The 18,044-nt window shown below is 54.0% G+C and overlaps 1 protein-coding gene across 1 annotated transcript in view; it reads right to left on the minus strand.

The window, feature by feature from the left end:
- LOC139240114 (sorting nexin-27-like) overlaps positions 1 to 10,232 on the minus strand; it is a 55,905-nt gene extending 45,673 nt beyond the window's left edge. The window contains exon 1 of the mRNA XM_070868490.1: positions 9,987 to 10,232. Within this exon, the coding sequence (XP_070724591.1) occupies positions 9,987 to 10,231 (245 nt within the window). The 5' untranslated portion in view covers position 10,232. The remainder of the gene's footprint in view (positions 1 to 9,986) is intronic.
- Between the last annotated feature and the right edge of the window lie 7,812 nt (positions 10,233 to 18,044).

Genomic DNA, 18,044 nt, shown 5'->3' on the forward strand with positions numbered 1-18,044 from the left:
CCTCAGAGAGCTGTGGAGGCCGGGACATTGAATTAATTTAAGACAGAGATGGACAGTTTCTTAACCGATAAGGGGATAAGAGGGCGGGCAGGGAAGTGGAGCTGAGTCCATGATCGGATCAGCCATGGTCATATTAAATGGCGGAGCAGGCCCGAGGGGCCGAATGGTCGACTCCTGCTCCTATTTCTTATCTTCTTATGACAAGGTGGATGCAGAGAGGATATTTCCACTCATAGAGGAAACTAAAACTAGGGGGCATAGTTTCAGAATAAGGGGCCCCCCATTTAAGATGGAGATGAGGAGGAATTTATTTTCTCTGGGAGTTGTAAATCTGTGGAATTCTCTGGCTGTGGAGGCTGGGTCATTGAATATATTTAAGGTGGAGATAGATTTTTGAGCGATAAGGGAGTAAAGGGCTATGGGGAGCGGGCAGGGAAGTGGAGCTGAGTCCATGATCAGATCAGCCGTGATCGTATTAAATGGCGGAGCAGGATCGAGGGGCTGAATGGCCGACTCCTGCTCCTATTTCTTATGTTCTTATTTATTTACCGCGTTGACGGTTTAGACGGAGCGACCGATAGTTTAGAATGCGGACAGGGGATAAAGAAATAAAGGACTTGCATTTCTATTGCGCCCTTCCCGTCCATGGGACGTCCCAAAGCACTTTACATCCAATGTAGTAAATCTTTTAAGTGGGTTTCGCTGTTGCAATGCGGCAGCCAATTTGCGCACAGCAAGCTCCCACACACAGCGATGTGATACTGACCAGATCATCTGTTTTAGTGATGTTGGTTGTGGGATAAATATTGGCCCCAGGACACCGGGGAGAACTCCCCATGCTCTTCTTCCAATAGTGGCCCCGGGATCTTTTACATCCACCCGAGAGGGCAGACGGGGCCTCAGTTTAACGTCTCATCTGAAAGACGGCACCTCCGACAGTGCGGCACTCCCTCAGTACTGTCCCTCCGACAGTGCAGTGCTCCCTCAGTTCTGCCCCTCCGACAGTGCGGCGCTCCCTCAGTACAGCCCCTCCGACAGTGCGGCGCTCCCTCAGTACTGCTCCTCCGACAGTGCGGCGCTCCCTCAGTACCGCCCCTCCGATAGTGCGGTGCTCCCTCAGTATTGCCCCTCCGACAGTGCGGCGCTCCCTCAGTACTGCCCCTCCGACACTGCGGTGCTCCCTCAGTACTGCCCCTCCGACAGTGCGGCGCTCCCTCAGTACTGCCTCTCCGACAGTGTGCTGCTCTCTCACTACTGCCCCTCCGACAGTGCAGCGCATACTCAGTACTGCCCTTCTGACAGTGCGGCACTCCCTCAGTACTGCCCCTCTGACAGTGCGGCGCTCCCTCAGTACTGCCCCTCCGACAATGCGGCACTCCCTCAGTACTGCCCTTCTGACAGTGCGGCGCTCCCTCAGTACTGGCACTGGAAGTGTCGGCCTGGATTAAGGGCTCGGGAGTGGCAACGCGAACCCATGACCTTCTGACTCAGAGGCGAGAGAAAGCTGCCTACTGGGGTACGGCTGACACAAGCACAGTAAAGGACGATGCTGAGGTTCCCCTTTAAGGAGAAAGTAGGAAGCTTCACTGGGGATATCGGGAACCAATTGAGAAACTCAACACAGCACTTCTGTATTTTGGACTTTCAACAGGAACGGTCAGGAGTGCAGACAACAGCATATTATGGCCTCACAAGGCTTGATCACAGGGAGTGGGGGCTGGAGGAAAACACCAAGCCACACACCGCAGGTCTGGTCTGATTATACCACGCGATTAACAAGCCCACAGGCCAGCATTTTTTCACACAGCAGGCACAACCCATTGTATAACACATGACTGGGCAAATTCTTTCAGACACTAGTAACAGTTCGGATGCAATATTGCCACGACGATTTGATTAAACCGTAAAGATGTGTGAAACACTTCAACTCTGATAAAGGTAACAGGTCAACAGTATGCTCCCCTCTCGTGACAGACCTGTCCCCACCAGTACTGTATCCCAGTGTTATACAGTGACAGACCTGTCCTCACCAGTACTGTATCCGTGTTATACAGTGACAGACCTGTCCCCACCAGTACTGTATCCCAGTGTAATACAGTGACAGACCTGTCCCCACCAGTACTGTATCCCAGTGTTACAGTGACAGACCTGTACCCACCAGTACTGTATCCCAGTGTTATACAGTGACAGACCTGTCCCCACCAGTACTGTACCTCAGTGTTATACAGTAACAGACCTGTACCCACCAGTACTGTACCTCAGTGTTATACAGTGACAGACCTATACCTACCAGTACTGTACCCCAGTGTTATATATAGTGACAGACCTGTACACCAGTGTTATACAGTGACAGACCTGTACCCACCAGTACTCTACCCCAGTGTTATACAGTGACAGACCTGTACCCACCATTACTGTACCCCAGTGTTATATACAGTGACAGACCTGTACCTACCAGTACTGTACCCCCGTGTTATAGTGACAGACCTGTACCCACCAGTACTGTACCCCAGTGTTATACAGTGACAGACCTGTACCCAGCAGTACTGTACCCCAGTGTTATAGTGACAAACCTCAACCCACCAGTACTGTACCCCAGTGTTATACAGTGACAGACCTGTACCCACCAATACTGTACCCCCGGGGTTATAGTGAAAGACCTGTACCCACCAGTACTGTACCCCAGTGTTATAGTGACAGACCTGTACCCACCAGTACTGTACCCCAGTGCTATACAGTGACAGACCTGTACCCACCAGTACTGTACCCCAGTGTTATACAGTGACAGACCTGTACCCACCAGTACTGTACCCCAGTGTTATACAGTGACAGACCTGTACCTACCAGTACTGTACCCCAGTGCTATACAGTGACAGACCTGTACCCACAGTGAATAATTTTAAATCAGACGTTTCAGATTTGCAGGAGCAGAGGAATGTCCAATACCCTTTGCCCCATATCAGACCTGCAGCGCTACACTGCAAAGAGATAGTGATACTGAGGCTGCACTCACTGTTAAAGTCACACGACACGGGGCACTCTCTCAGTATCGTGTACCTCGGGAGAGGAGAAGGAAATCCCAAGATAGTGTGTAGAGATTCAGCCGATAAAGCAACAGGCAAAGAATGACGGCCCAGTGTGGCATTACAGACTGTAAGGTGGCCCAAAATAGTTGCCCCAGTCAATTATACTTTCATCAAAGGCAGCCCTGTTCTATTAGTTTAAAGTGAACACGAGTTATCGAGCCAGATGACCAACAAGTATCTTCATCGTATCAACACTGAGCTTAAAAATACACGGGTTTCGCAGCAAGTTTTCTCCCCGTCAAGTATTTATCCAATTCCCCATTTCAAAGTCCCGATTGAATCTGCTCCCACTGCCCTTTCAGGCAGCGCCTTCCCGATCACAACTCGCTGCGTAAAAAAACACATTCTCCCCATCTCCCCCTCGAGTTCCATCGCCGATTATCGTCAATCTGTGTCCCTCTGGTTACCGACCCCCCTGCCCCGGGAACCGTTTCTGCTGTTCTGCTCTCTCGAAAACCCCGAGAGAGCAGACGGGGACCTTGGCTTAATGTCTCATCCGAAAGACGGCCCCTCCGACAGTGCGGCGCTCCCTCAGTACTGCCCTTCTGATAGTGCGGCGCTCCCTCAGTACTGCCCCTCCGACAGTGCAGGGCTCCCTCAGTACGGCCCCTCCGACAGTGCGGCAGTCCCTCAGTACTGCCCCTCCGACAGTGCAGCGCTCCCTCAGTACTGCTCCTCCGACAGTGTGGTGCTCCCTCAGTACTGCCCCTCCAACAGTGCGGCACTCGCTCAGTACCGCCCCTCCGACACTCCCTCAGTACCGCCCCTCCGACAGTGCTCCAGCACTGCGGCACTCCCTCACTACCGCCTCTCCGACAGTGCGGCACCTCCTCAGTACCGCCCCTCCGACAGTGCTCCAGCACTGCGGCACTCCCTCACTACCGCCTCTCCGACAGTGCGGCATTCCCTCAGTACCGCCCCTCCGACAGTCCTCCAACACTGCGGCACTCCCTCACTACCGCCTCTCCGACAGTGCGGCACTCCCTCAGTACCGCCCCACCGACAGTCCGGCGCTCTCCGACAGTGCGGTTCCCTCAGTACTGCCCCTCCGACAGTGCGGTGCTCCCTCAGTACTGTTCCTCCAACAGTGCGGCGCTCCCTCAGTACTGCCCCTCCAACAGTGCGGCACTCGCTCAGTACCGCCCCTCCGACACTCCCTCAGTACCGCACATACGACAGTGCGGCACCTCCTCAGTACCGCCCCTCCGACAGTGCTCCAGCACTGCGGCACTCCCTCACTACCGCCTCTCCGACAGTGCGGCACCTCCTCAGTACCGCCCCTCCGACAGTGCTCCAGCACTGCGGCACTCCCTCACTACCGCCTCTCCGACAGTGCGGCACTCCCTCAGTACCGCCCCTCCGACAGTGCGGCACTCCCTCAGTACCGCCCCACCGACAGTCCGGCGCTCTCCGACAGTGCGGTTCCCTCAGTACTGCCCCTCCGACAGTGCGGTGCTCCCTCAGTACTGTTCCTCCAACAGTGCGGCGCTCCCTCAGTACTGCCCCTCCGACAGTGCGGTGCTCCCTCAGTACTGCCCCTCCAACAATGCGGCGCTCCCTCAGTACTACCCCTCCGACAGTGCGGTGCTCCCTCAGTACTGTCCCTCCAACAGTGCGGCGCTCCCTCAGTACTGCCCCTCCGACAGTGCGGTGCTCCCTCAGTACTGCCCCTCCAACAGTGCGGCGCTCCCTCAGTACCGCCCCTCCGACAGTGCGGTGCTCCCTCAGTACTGCCCCTCCAACAGTGCGGCGCTCCCTCAGTAGTCCCAAAACAAAACCCCACACTACGGTTCTGCAAACATTTCACTTGCCCACCATTGTGAGTCACAGAAATCTGAGGGGCAACATCCATCACCCTAACTAACTGTACAAGATTCTCGCACACCCACTACACTGAAAATCTAGAGACAGTCAGTACTAATGTTGACCTGAGATTGAGATTGCTCAACAGTTTAATGTCAAGTAATAAGCACATAATTGGAGCAGGAGTCGGCCATTCGGCCCCTCGAGCCTGCTCCGCCATTCAATGAGATCACGGCTTATCGTCGACCTCAACTCCACTTTCCCGCCCGATCCTCATATCCCTAGATTCCCCAAATCTGTTGATCTCTGCAGAATCATTGAATGCATACAACACGGACGAAGGCCATTCAGCCTGTCGAGCCCGTGCGAACTCTCAGCTTGTCCTATTCCCCCCGCCCTTTCCCCGAAGAAACATAGAAATATAGAAACATAGAAAATAGGTGCAGGAGTAGGCCATTTTGCCCTTCGAGCCTGCACCACCATTCAATAAGATCATAGCTGATCATTCCCTCAGTACCCCATTCCTGCTTTCTCTCCATACCCCTTGATCCCCTTAGTCGTAAGGGCCATATCTAACTCCCTCTTGAATATATCCAATGAACTGGCATCAACAGCTCTCTGCGGCAGGGAATTGCGGCAGGGAATTCCACAGGTTAACAACTCTCTGAGTGAAGAAGTTTCTCCTCATCTCAGTCCTAAATGGCTTACCCCTTATCCTTAGACTGTGTCCTCTGGTTCTGGACTTCCCCAACATCGGGAACATTCTTCCTGCATCTAACCTGTCCAGTCCCATCAGAATCTTATACGTTTCTATAAGATCCCCCCTCATCCTTCTAAACTCCAGTGTATAAAGGCTCAGTTAATCCAGTCTCTCCTCACATGTAATCCCAGCCATCCCTGGAGTCAGTCTGGTGAACCTTCGCTGCACTCCCTCAATAGCAAGAACGTCCTTCCCCAGATGAGGAGACCAAACCTGAACACAATATTCCAGGTGAGGCCTCACTAAGGGCCTGTACAATTGCAGTATGACTTCCCTGCTCCTATACTCAAATCTCCTAGCTATGAAGGCCAACATACCATTTGCCTTCTTCACCGCCTGCTGTACCTGCATGCCAGCTTTCAATGACTGATGTACCATGACACCCAGGTCTCGTAGCACCTCCCCTTTTCCTAATCTGCCGCCATAATATTCTGCCTTCGTGTTTTTGCCCCCAAAATGGATAACCTCACATTTATTCACATTATACTGCATCTGCCATGCATTTGCTCACTCACCTAACCTGTCCAAGTCACCCTGCAGCCTCCTCACAGCTCACACCGCCACCCAGTTTAGTGTCATCTGCAAACTTGGAGATATTACACTCAATTCCTTCATCTAAATTGTTAATGAGATTGTAAAGAGCTGGGGTCCCAGCACTGAGCCGTGCAGCACTCCACGAGTCACTGCCTGCCATTCTGAAAAGGACCCGTTTATCCCGACTCTCTGCTTCCTGTCTGCCAACCAGTTCTCTATCCATGTCAGTACATTAACCCCAATACCAGGTGCTTTGATTTTGCACACCAATCTCTTGTGCAGGACCTTGTCAAAAGCGTTTTGAAAGTCCAAATACACCACATCCACTTCTTGTCCACTCTACTAGTTACATCTTCAAAAATTCCAGAAGATTAGTCAAGCCTGATTTCTCTTTCATAAATCCATGTTGACTTCGACCGAACCGGTCAATGCTTTCCAAATGCGCTGCTATTTCATCCTTAATGATTGATTTCAACATTTTCCCCACCACTGATGTCAGGCTAATCGGTCTATAATTACCTGTTTTCTTTCTCTCTCCCTCCTTTTTTAAAAAAGTGGCGTTACATTAGCTACCCTCCAGTCCATCGGAACTGATCCCGAGTCGATAGACTGTTGGAAAATGATCACCAATACATCCACTATTTCTAGGGCCACTTCCTTAAGTACTCTGGGATGCAGACTATCAGGTCCCAGGGATTTATCGGCCTTCAATCCCATCAATTTCCCTAACACAATTTCCCGCCTAATAAAGATATCCTTCAGTTCCTCCTTCTCACTCGACCCACTGTCCCCTAGTACATTCGGAAGGTTATTTGTTTCTTCCTTCGTGAAGACAGAACCGATGTATTTGTTCAATTTGTCTGCCATTTCTTTGTTCCCCATTATAAATTCACCTGAATCCGACTACAAGGGACCTACGTTTGGCTTCACTAATCTTTTTCTCTTCACATATTTAGAGAAGCTTTTGCAGTCAGTTTTTATGTTCCCTGCAAGCTTCCTCTCGTACTCTATTTTCCCCCTCTTAATTAAACCCTTAGTCCTCCTCTGTTGAATTCTAAATTTCTCCCAGTCCTCAGGTTTGTTGCTTTTTCTAGCCAATTTATATGCCTCTTCCTTAGTTTTAACACTATCCTTAATTTTCCTTGTTAGCCGCTGTTGAGCCACCTTCCCAGTTTTATTTTTACTCCAGACTGAGATGTACAATTGCTGAAGTTCACATCCATGTGATCTTTAAATGTTTGCCATTGCCTATCCACCGTCAACCCTTTAAGTATCATTCGGCAGTCTATTCTAGCCAATTCACGTCTCATACCGTCAAAGTTACCTTTCCTTAAGTTCAGGACCCTAGTTTGCGAATTAACTTTGTCACTCTCTATCTTAATAAGGAATTCTACCATATTATGGTCACTCTTCCCCAAAGGGCCTCGCACAACAAGATTGCTAATTAGTACCTTCTCATTACACATCACCCATAGCCCTAGAATATTTTTCCCTTCAGAAACCTATCCAACTCTATTTTAAAAGCCACGACTGAGCAAATTCCTTGGGAGGACAGACGCACCAACGTCGGTGTTCTCACCCAGGCCAACATCTCCAGCATCGAAGCACTGACCACACTCGACCAGCTCCGCTGGACAGGCCACGTTGTCCGCATGCCCGACACAAGACTCCCAAAGCAAGCGCTCTACTCGGAACTCCTACACGGCAAACGAGCCAAAGGTGGGCAGGGGAAACGTTACAGGGACACCCTCAAAGCCTCCCTAATAAAGTGCAACACCTGGGAGTCCCTGGCCCAAAGACCAGTCCGCCCCAAGTGGAGGAAGTGCATCCAGGAGGGCGCTGAGCACCTCGAGTCTCGTCGCCGAGAGCGTGCAGAAACCAAGCGCAGGCAGCGGAAGGAGCGTGCGGCAAACCAGTCCCACCCTCCCCTTCCCTCAACCACAGTCTGTCCCACCTGTGACAGAGACTGTAATTCCGATATTGGACTGATCAGTCACCTGAGACATCACTTTTAGAGCGGAAGCAAGTCTTCCTCGATTCCGAGGGACTGCCTATGATGATATTACAACAGTGTCTACACTTCAAACGTATTCTATCAAAGCGCTTTGGGAGGTCCTGAGATGGTGAAAGGCGCTATAGAAATGCAAGTCTTTCTTTGAGACACAGCTCCACAAAGTCTCTAATGTGAGTTGGCATGCGTTACTCTGAAGGGTCAGAGTGTATTATTGCAGCAGGATTATTCAACAAAAAAAAACAGCTGGTTACCCAACATGATACTCCCCCCTCATAGTATCCATGAGCAACGTAGCAAGGAGTCAGCCAGTGGAAGCGTGAGCATGAAGGAGGTGGTGATAAACATATATTGGCATGGGCAGCCAGCATGACACCCACCCCTCCAGGTATCCAAAACCATGGAAGGCAGTTGACTTAATTCTACACACACACACACACACACACAGACACACACACAATCTCCATGAGCAACAACGCGGGTGCTCAGTCAACTTAATTCCCCATCGCGATCTCTGTGAGCAACGCGGTGGGACATCAGCCAACTTAATTGGCCACCCACCCGCGATCTCCAGGAGCAAGGCCATGGGAGGTCAGTCAAATAAATAACGCACCCACAATCTCCAAGGGTAACACCACGGAGGGTGGGTCGGTAAAACCAATTTCCAGCCGCAATCTCGGAGGTCACGTAACCCGGGCCACCCGCCACCTCCGCAGGTGGTCAGCCAACCCATAATTCCCCACAGAACCCACCCACAATCTCCGCGAGCAACGCCGCAGGAGGTCCAGTCAGTCCAACCCCACAACAAAAAAATTCCTAAGCAACCCACAATCTCCACTACCGACGCCGTGAGAGGTCAGCCGAAAAAAAATCCTCCACCAACCCACCCAGCCACAATCTCCACGAGCAACGCCACTGGAGGTCAGCCAAATAAATTACCCACAAACCCACCCACAATCTCCACGGAGAATGCCGCTGGAGGTCAGTGAAATAAATTACCACTCAAACCCACCCACATTTTATCGGCGAGCAACGCCGCGGGAGGTCAGCCCAAAGAATGTCCCCACATGCACCACGAGCAACGCCGCATGTGGTCACCCAAAAATTAATCCTCCCCCCCCCCCCCCCAGCCACAATCTCCATGAGCAACGCCGCGGGAGGTCGGTCAAAAAGATTCCCCACATGCAACACGAGCAACGCCGCGGGTGGTCAGCCAAAAAAATGTCCCCACACGCACCATGAGCAATGCCGCGGGAGGTCGGTCAGAAAAAAAAATACCCCATACGCACCACGAGCAACGCCGCAGGAGGTCGGTCAAAAGAAATTCCCCACATGCACCACGAGCAACGCCGCGGGTGGTCAGCCAAAAAAATGTCCCCGCATGCACCACGAGCAACGTCGCGGGAGGTCGGTCAGAAAAAAATACCCCATACGCACCACGAGCAACGCTGCGGGAGGTAGGTCAAAAAAAAATGTCCCCCCACATGCACCACGAGCAACGCCGCGGGGTGGTCGGTCAGAAAAAAATACCCCATACGCACCACGAGCAACGCCGCGGGAGGTCGGTCAAAAAAATGTCCCCACATGCACCACGAGCAACGCCGCGGGGTGGTCGGTCAGAAAAAAATACCCCATACGCACCATGAGCAACGCCGCGGGAGGTCAGTCAAAAAAATACGTCCCCCCCACATGCACCACGAGCAACGCCGCGGGTGGCCGGCCAGCCGGCCGGCGTGCGCGCGCAGCCCCGCCGCACCACAGCGCCCCCCGGCGGCCGCACTCCCTCACTCACACGGCCAGGATGCGGTCTCCCCGCCGGACTCCGGCCCGCTCCGCCGCGCCCCCCGCCAGCACCGCGCTGACGTGCTGCAGCGGCGCGTACAGCTGGCCGCCGATGCTGCGCAGCTGGCCGCCCTCGCTCACTTGGCCCCGCACGTTGAAGCCGTAGCCGCTGTCCGACTTGGCCAGCCGCACGGTGCGAGGGCCGCCGTCGCCACCGCCGGCCGGCGAGGCCTCCCCGTCCTCCTCCTCCGCCATCTTTCCCCACCGAGAGAAAGACGAGAGAGCAGGCGAGAAAAAAAAAGCCTCTCGGCGTGAGGCCCGCCGGGAGCTGTAGTTCCCAACGCCGCCCGTTCCATCGGCGGCGACGGGCCGCCGGACTACACATCCCGCCGTGCAACGCGGCGCCTGGTCGTCAACCACCCACGCCCGGCGCCCGTGGGGAAATGTAGTCACGCCGCCGGTCTAACCCATTGGCCGCAGCGGATGTTGAACTCCATTTCCCATGATGCAGCGCATTCCCCCAGCGGAGCCGGGCCGGGCAGCCTCCTCTCGCCCCAGTCTCACTGGTCGCTCCTGGCAACCACGACTACATTACCCACAATGCGAGACAGGCCAGCAAGCGTGCCCAAGCGCTCCTGATGGACGCTGGGAGATGTAGTTCTGCAGGATGCAGGTGGTGCACTGATAGCAATTGCAGGCGGGTGGCAAAAGGACTACAGTACCCACAACACACCGGTGATGGGGCAAGACGAGTTGGATGCGAAGAGCCCCTGGGGCATTTTTGGGCCAATGTCGCTTCATCCAATCATTGGCGGTAATCCACACTGACGCTCCCGGTGCTGTACCGAGGGGGCGCCGCAATGTCGGAGGGGCGGTACTGAGGGAGTGCCGCACTGTCGGAGGGGCGGTACTGAGGGAGCGCCGCACTGTCGGAGGGGCGGTACTGAGGGAGAGCCGCACTGTCGGAGGGGCGGTACTGAGGGAGTGCCGCACTGTCAGAGGGGCGGTACTGAGGGAGTGCCGCACTGTCGGAGGGGCGGTACTGAGGGAGTGCCGCACTGTCGGAGGGGCGGTACTGAGGGAGTGCCGCACTGTCGGAGGGGCGGTACTGAGGGAGCGCTGCACTGTTGGAGGGGCAGTACTGAGGGAGCGCCGCACTGTCAGAGGGGCAGTACTGAGGGAGTGCCGCACTGTCAGAGGGGCAGTACTGAGGGAGCGCCGCACTGTCGGAGGGGCAGTACTGAGGGGGCGCCGCAATGTCGGAGGGGCTGTACTGAGGGAGCGCCGCACTGTCAGAGGGGCCGTACTGAGGGAGCGCCGCACTGTCGGAGGGGCAGTACTGAGGGAGCGCCGCACTGTCGGAGGGGCAGTACTGAGGGAGCGCCGCACTGTCGGAGGGGCGGTACTGAGGGAGCGCCGCACTGTCGGAGGGGCAGTACTGAGGGAGTGCTGCACTGTCGGAGGGACGGTACTGAGGGAGTGCCGCACTGTCGGAGGTGCCATCTTTCGGATGAGACGTTAAACCGAGGCCCCGTCTGCCCTCTCGGGTGGATGTGAAAGATCCCGGGGCCACTATTGGAAGAAGAGCAGGGGGAGTTCTCCCCGGTGTCCTGGGGCCAATATTTATCCCTCAACCAACATCACTAAAACAGATGATCCGGGTCATTATCACATCGCTGTGTGTGGGAGCTTGCTGTGCGCGAATTGAGCGTTTACCACAATACAACAGTGACCACACTTCAAAAAGTGCTGCATTAGCTGTGGAGAGCATTGGGGTGCCCTGAGGTCATGAAAGGCGTCATAAAAATGCAAGTCTGTCTTTATCAGACCATGCTTTTGTCCTCCATTACAAATTCGTGCTGTCGTGCGCGGCGTTGCCTGCCAGTTCCAGGATCTGAGCGTTCGGATGGATGGAGCTCAGACCTCAATACCATCGGTAGAGTGACCCTTGCTGCCATTGTTGACACCCGCCGATACAGCCGGGGCGGGAGCGAATGTCACATCCGAGGCGGTAACGGGGCACGACGCACGTGATGATGTCACGATCTACGGGGCGCTAGAGAGCGAGGTGGTCAGCATTAGCGCCAGTGCAAAACCACCAGCAAAGTTCGCGGACGTCATTGAATTCACCACGCCCCAGTCGGTGACCCCTTTGCTGCCCTCAAAGCTGCCAAATTCCGCCCCCTAGGCATAGGACTTTGGGATATAGTCTACAAATCAGGGCCAGAGCTTTCAGGGAAACATCAAAGGGTGGTAGGTGTTTGGAACTCTCTTCCACAAACGGCAATTGATCACTTGTTAATTTTTGATAACCAAAGGTATGAAGGGATACGGGCCAAAAGCGGCTCGGTGGAGTTCGGTCGCACATCAGCCACGATCTCGTCGAATGGCGCAACAGACGTGAGAGTCACAATTGCTACAGATATACAGGGTATTGGTGAGGCCACACCTGGAGTACTGCGTGCAGTTTTGGTCGCCGTATTTACGAAAGGATATACTTGCTTTGGAGGCAGTTCAGAGAAGGTTCACTCGGTTGATTCCGGGGATGAGGGGGTTGACTTATGAGGAAAGGTTGAGGAGGTCGGGCCTCTACTCATTGGAATTCAGAAGAATGAGAGGTGATCTTATCGAAACGTATCAGATTATGAGGGGGCTCGACAAGGTGGATGCAGAGAGGATGTTTCCACTGACGGGGGAGACTAGAACTAGGGGGCATGGTCTTAGAATAAGGGGCCGCCCATTTAAAACTGAGATGAGGAGGAATTTCTTCTCTCAGAGGGTTGTAAATCTGTGGAATTCGCTGCCTCAGAGAGCTGTGGAGGCTGGGACATTGAATATATTTAAGGCGGAGATGGACAGCTTCTTAACCGATAAGGGAGTACGGGGTTATGGGGAGTGGGCGGGGAAGTGGACCCGAGTCCATGATCAGATCAGCCATGATCGTATTAATTGGCTCAAGGGGCCATATGGCCTCCTCCTGTTCCTATGTTCCAAGGGCTGGAGGAGGTTACAGAGATAGGGATGGGTGTAGGGGCTGGAGGAGGTTGCAGAGATAGGGAGGGGTGTAGGGGCTGGAGGAGGTTACAGAGATAGGGAGGAGTATAGGGGCTGGAGGAGGTTACAGAGATAGGGAGGAGTATAGGGGCTGGAGGAGGTTACAGAGATAGGGAGGGGTGTAGGGGCCGGAGGAGGTTACAGAGATAGGGAGGGGTGTAGGGGCCGGAGGAGGTTACAGAGATAGGGAGGGGTGTAGGGGCTGGAGGAGGTTACAGAGATTGGGAGGGGTGTAGGGGCCGGAGGAGTTACAGAGATAGGGAGGGGTGTAGGGGCTGGAGGGGGTTACAGAGATAGGGAGGGTGTAGAGGCTGGAGGGGGTTACAGAGATAGGGAGGGGTGTAGGGGCTGGAGGAGGTTACAGAGATAGGGAGGGGTGGAGGGGCTGGAGGGGGTTACAGAGATAGGGAGGGGTGTAGGGGCTGGAGGAGGTTACAGAGATAGGGAGGGGTGGAGGGGCTGGAGGGGGTTACAGAGATAGGGAGGGTGGAGGGACTGGAGGAGGTTACAGAGATAGGGAGGGGTATAGGGATGGAAAAGGTTACAGAGATAGGGAGGGTGGAGGGACTGGAGGGGGTTACAGAGATAGGGAGGGGTGGAGGGGCTGGAGGGGGTTACAGAGATAGGGAGGGTGGAGGGACTGGAGGAGGTTACAGAGATAGGGAGGGTGGAGGGACTGGAGGGGGTTACAGAGATAGGGAGGGTGGAGGGACTGGAGGAGGTTACAGAGATAGGGAGGGTGGAGGGACTGGAGGGGGTTACAGAGATAGGGTGCAGCGCTCAGCAGACTCCCAATATGGCAGGCAGGAAGTGCCTGCTCTTTATGACTGATTAGAACGAACAAGATCAGCTAACTCTGCACCATGAATATGTTGTGAAAGGCAGGGCAATGACACTCGGCTGAATGTTTGCTCACATCTTGTCCCTGGCCGAAAGGACCCTGCATCGACCTCAGGGCCTTGCCGACTCTCCAGGACGATACAGGAGACCACATCCTTCCTCTACAACAGACCCAGAAATAACACGAGGATTGGGACGCCGGGATCGCTGTTGAGGCCGGCTCCGAGCTGGCCGAAGGGACACCGTGGCTGGCGTTTAACCGGCCGAAGGGACTCCGGGACTGGCGTTTAACCGGCCGAAGGGACTCCGGGACTGGCGTTTAACCGGCCGAAGGGACTCTGGGACCAGTCCAGACAAGAGAGGGCTGGCGGTGCCCATGGAGCAGTGCCAGGGGAGTAACCTGACTTACACCCATGGAGCAGTGCCAGGGGAGTAACCTGACTTACACCCATGGAGCAGTGCCAGGGGAGTAACCTGACTTACGCCCATGGAGCAGTGCCAGGGGAGTAACCTGACTTACGCCCATGGAGCAGTGCCAGGGGAGTAACCTGACTTACACCTACACTTTTAAGCAATTTTTTTAATGAACTTTTAATTTTTTTTTTAACTTTTAATCAATTTGAGTAACTTTTTAAACTATTTGGAAAAACTTTTAAACTTGGAAACCTTGGAAAACTTTGGAAAAACTTTTTAAAACATTCCTCGGACTCTTAATCAATCTTATAAACTTTTAAACAATTGGGGAAACTTTTATAACCTAGTATTGATCTACATCTTAGACTTTTTAATAACTCTTAGAAACTTTTTAAACAACTGGGGAATTTTTATCAACTTTTAACTCTTAAAATAGCTTTGGAAGTGACCTTCTTAAGGCTTGCCCCCAAGCAAGCCTCAGGCCATCTACCAACAATGGTGCTATTCAGCGCTGAGCTTGCGGCCAACACTTTGCCGTAGGCAAGTAAGCTTATCGAGCTGTGCCTGGTCTCCAGTAGGCTTGGATCCCCTTGCCACTGGACCAAGACCTTGCTCGGCTAAGCCCGTGTGATTGCTGGTGTGCAGCGGCCACCCCACGTTCAAAGAACTCACCCCAGGCATCTTCCACTTCGTCAGTATGAGGTTCGTGACCTCGAACGTCAGGCCCCTCATGGACGATTCCAACAACGACAGACCGGAACGCCGCACCGCCATAGTTGGCCGGGAACTCGGACGTTTTGACATTGACATCGCCGCCCTAAGCGAGACCCGGCGGGCAGGGGAAGGCCAGTTGAAGGAACATGGTGGAGGTTATACCTTCTTCTGGATAGGGAAACCAGAGGCAGAACGCCGCCTTCATGGAGTCGGCCTTGCCGTCAAGAATGAGCTGGTCGACCGCCTGTGGGGTTAACGAACGTCTCATGACTCTTCGACTCACCCTATCCCGGAACCAATGCGCCACAGTCATCAGTGCGTACGCCCCAACACTTGATGCAACGGATGAGGCTAAAGAGGGTTTTTAATTCCAACCTCGAGACATCCTTGTCCTGCATCCCCACGGCAACAAATTGATCCTCCTCGGTGATTTTAATCACAGGGTCGGCAAAGACACAGCCCTCTGGGGAGGCGTGATTGGCAGAGAGGGGGGTAGGGAAAGCCAACTCCAGCGGTACCCTACTCCTGACAAAATGTCTAGAACATGAACTCCTCATCACCGACACCCTGTTCCGCCAGAGGGACAAATACATCGTGGCAACACCCTCGCTCCAAACACTGGCACCTGCTCGACTGTCATCGTCCGAGCCAGGGATCGCAAGGATGTGCGCATCACCCGCGCCATGACAGGAGCTGATGACTGCTGGACAGACCACCGCCTAATCCGATCCATCATCGACATTAACATAGCCCCAAAGCGGAGGGGGCAGCAGAAGCAGTGCCGCAAAAAAGTCAATGCAGGGGCACTTAAAGACCCAGCTAAGAGAGCCCTATACAGTCAGCGCCTCACAGCTAACCTGGCGTGCCTTGATGACCCTGAGACGCAGAATGCCCACAGTGCTTGGTCTGCCCTCCAGGCCTCTATAACCAGTGCCTGTGAAGAGACGCTCGGTCACTCAACCAGGAAACACCAGGTCTGGTTTGATGAGAATGATCAGTAGATCGAAGAACTAATCGATCGCAAGCGCAAAGCATTTTTGAGCCTCAAGCAACAACCCAACTCGGGAGCAGCAAAGCAACATTACAGGCGGCTCAAGGCTCAGGTCCAACAAAAAAAACCAGGACCTAAAGAACAGGTGGCGGATGGAGAAAGCACAGGAGATACAACAACTGGCCGACAGCCATGATGTGTGAGGATTCTTCATCGCAGTCAAGGCCACCTACGGTCCAAACTCCCAAGGCCCCACCCCACTGCTGGTCAAGAACGGGGAAACACTCATCAAGGACACCGAGGCAGTCAGGGCCCGCTGGAAGGAGCACTTTGAAGATCTCCTTAATCAAGACTCTGCCTTTGACTCGAGTGTTCTCGACTCCATCCCGCAGCGACCCGCCACCAGCTCAGTGAAACTCCAACGTTGCACGAGGTAGGCAAAGCCATAACACAGCTCAAGAATAACAAGTCTATGAGAGCGGATGGAATCCCTGCTGAGGTGCTAAAATATGATGGAGAGGCGCTGTTGGCACGGATACATGACCTCATCTCTCTCATCTGGAGGGAGGAGAGCATGCCGGAAGATCTCAGAGATGCAGTGATCGTGACCATTTTTTAAAAAGGGGACAAGTCCGACTGCGGTAACTACAGGGGAATCTCCCTGTTATCAACCACTGGGAAAGTTGTCGCTCGAGTTCTCCTCAATCGTCTTCTCCCTGTGGCCGAGGAGCACCTCCCGGAGTCACAGTGCGGATTCCGTCCTCTACGGTACACAACGGACATGATCTTTGCAGCGCGACAGCTGCAGGAAAAATGCAGAGAGCAGCGCCAGCCCTTATACATGACCTTCTGCGACCTTACAAAGGCCTTTGACACTGTCAAACGCGAGGGTCTATGGAGCATCCTCCTCCGTTTCGGATGCCCCCAACAGTTGGTCAAGACCCTTCGCCTGCTCCTTGATGAGGGGTGTATGGGCTGGAGGAGGTTACAGAGATAGGGAGGGGTGTAGGGGGTGGAGGACGTTACAGAGATAGGGAGGGGTGTAGGGGCTGGAGGAGGTTACAGAGATAGGGAGGGGTGTAGGGGCTGGAGGAGGTTACAGAGATAGTGAGGGATGTAGGGGCTGGAGGAGGTTACAGAGATAGTGAGGGGTGTAGGGGCTGGAGGAGGTTACAGAGATAGGGAGGGGTATAGGGGCTGGAGGAGGTTTCAGAGATATTGCGGGGTGTAGGGGCTGGAGGAGGTTACAGAGATATTGAGGGGTGTAGGGGCTGGAGGAGGTTATAGAGATAGGGAGGGGTGTAGGGGCTGGAGGAGGTTACAGAGATAGGGAGGGGTTGTGGGGCTAAAGCAGATTACTGAGATAGGAAGGGGGCAAGGGCCATGGAGGGATTTGAAAACAAGGATGAGAATTTTGAAATCGAGGCGTTGCTTAACCGGGAGCCAATGTAGGTCAGTGAGCACAGAGGGTGATGGGTGAGTGGGACTCGGTGCGAGTTAGGACATGGGGGCAGCGAGCACAGGGGGTGATGGGTGAGCGGGACTCGGTGCGAGTTAGGACACGGGGGCAGCGAGCACAGGGGGTGATGGGTGAGCGGGACTCGGTGCGAGTTAGGACACGGGGGCAGCGAGCACAGGGGGTGATGGGTGAGCGGGACTCGGTGCGAGTTAGGACACGGGGGCAGCGGGAAACTGATGGACGGACATATACTCGATGTGACACGTTCCAGGACTTACAGCCTGGACTGCGTTCGGACCTTTCCCTCCAGTTTTACGACGACCAGAAGCAGATATCGACAGCTTCTACCTACAGCATGTGATGCTGATCAGAGGTCAGAGGTCAGCACAGCTCGTCTCCCATTGAGAACCCCTGACCCACTCGTCACCAGCAGCCAATCAAAGCAGAGGGTCATGACGTACCCGAGGAGAATCGTGAGATTGAGAGTTGGGAGCGTTTTCACTAAAAATCGCAAGGCTTGTCATCACTGCATTCATCGAACCTAAAACTTGAAACCCAATCATTTTTCTTTAATTCGTTCCTGGCATGTGGGCCAG

This window comes from Pristiophorus japonicus, chromosome 30 (assembly GCF_044704955.1).
Source record: "Pristiophorus japonicus isolate sPriJap1 chromosome 30, sPriJap1.hap1, whole genome shotgun sequence".
Classification (NCBI taxonomy): Eukaryota; Metazoa; Chordata; class Chondrichthyes; family Pristiophoridae; genus Pristiophorus; species Pristiophorus japonicus.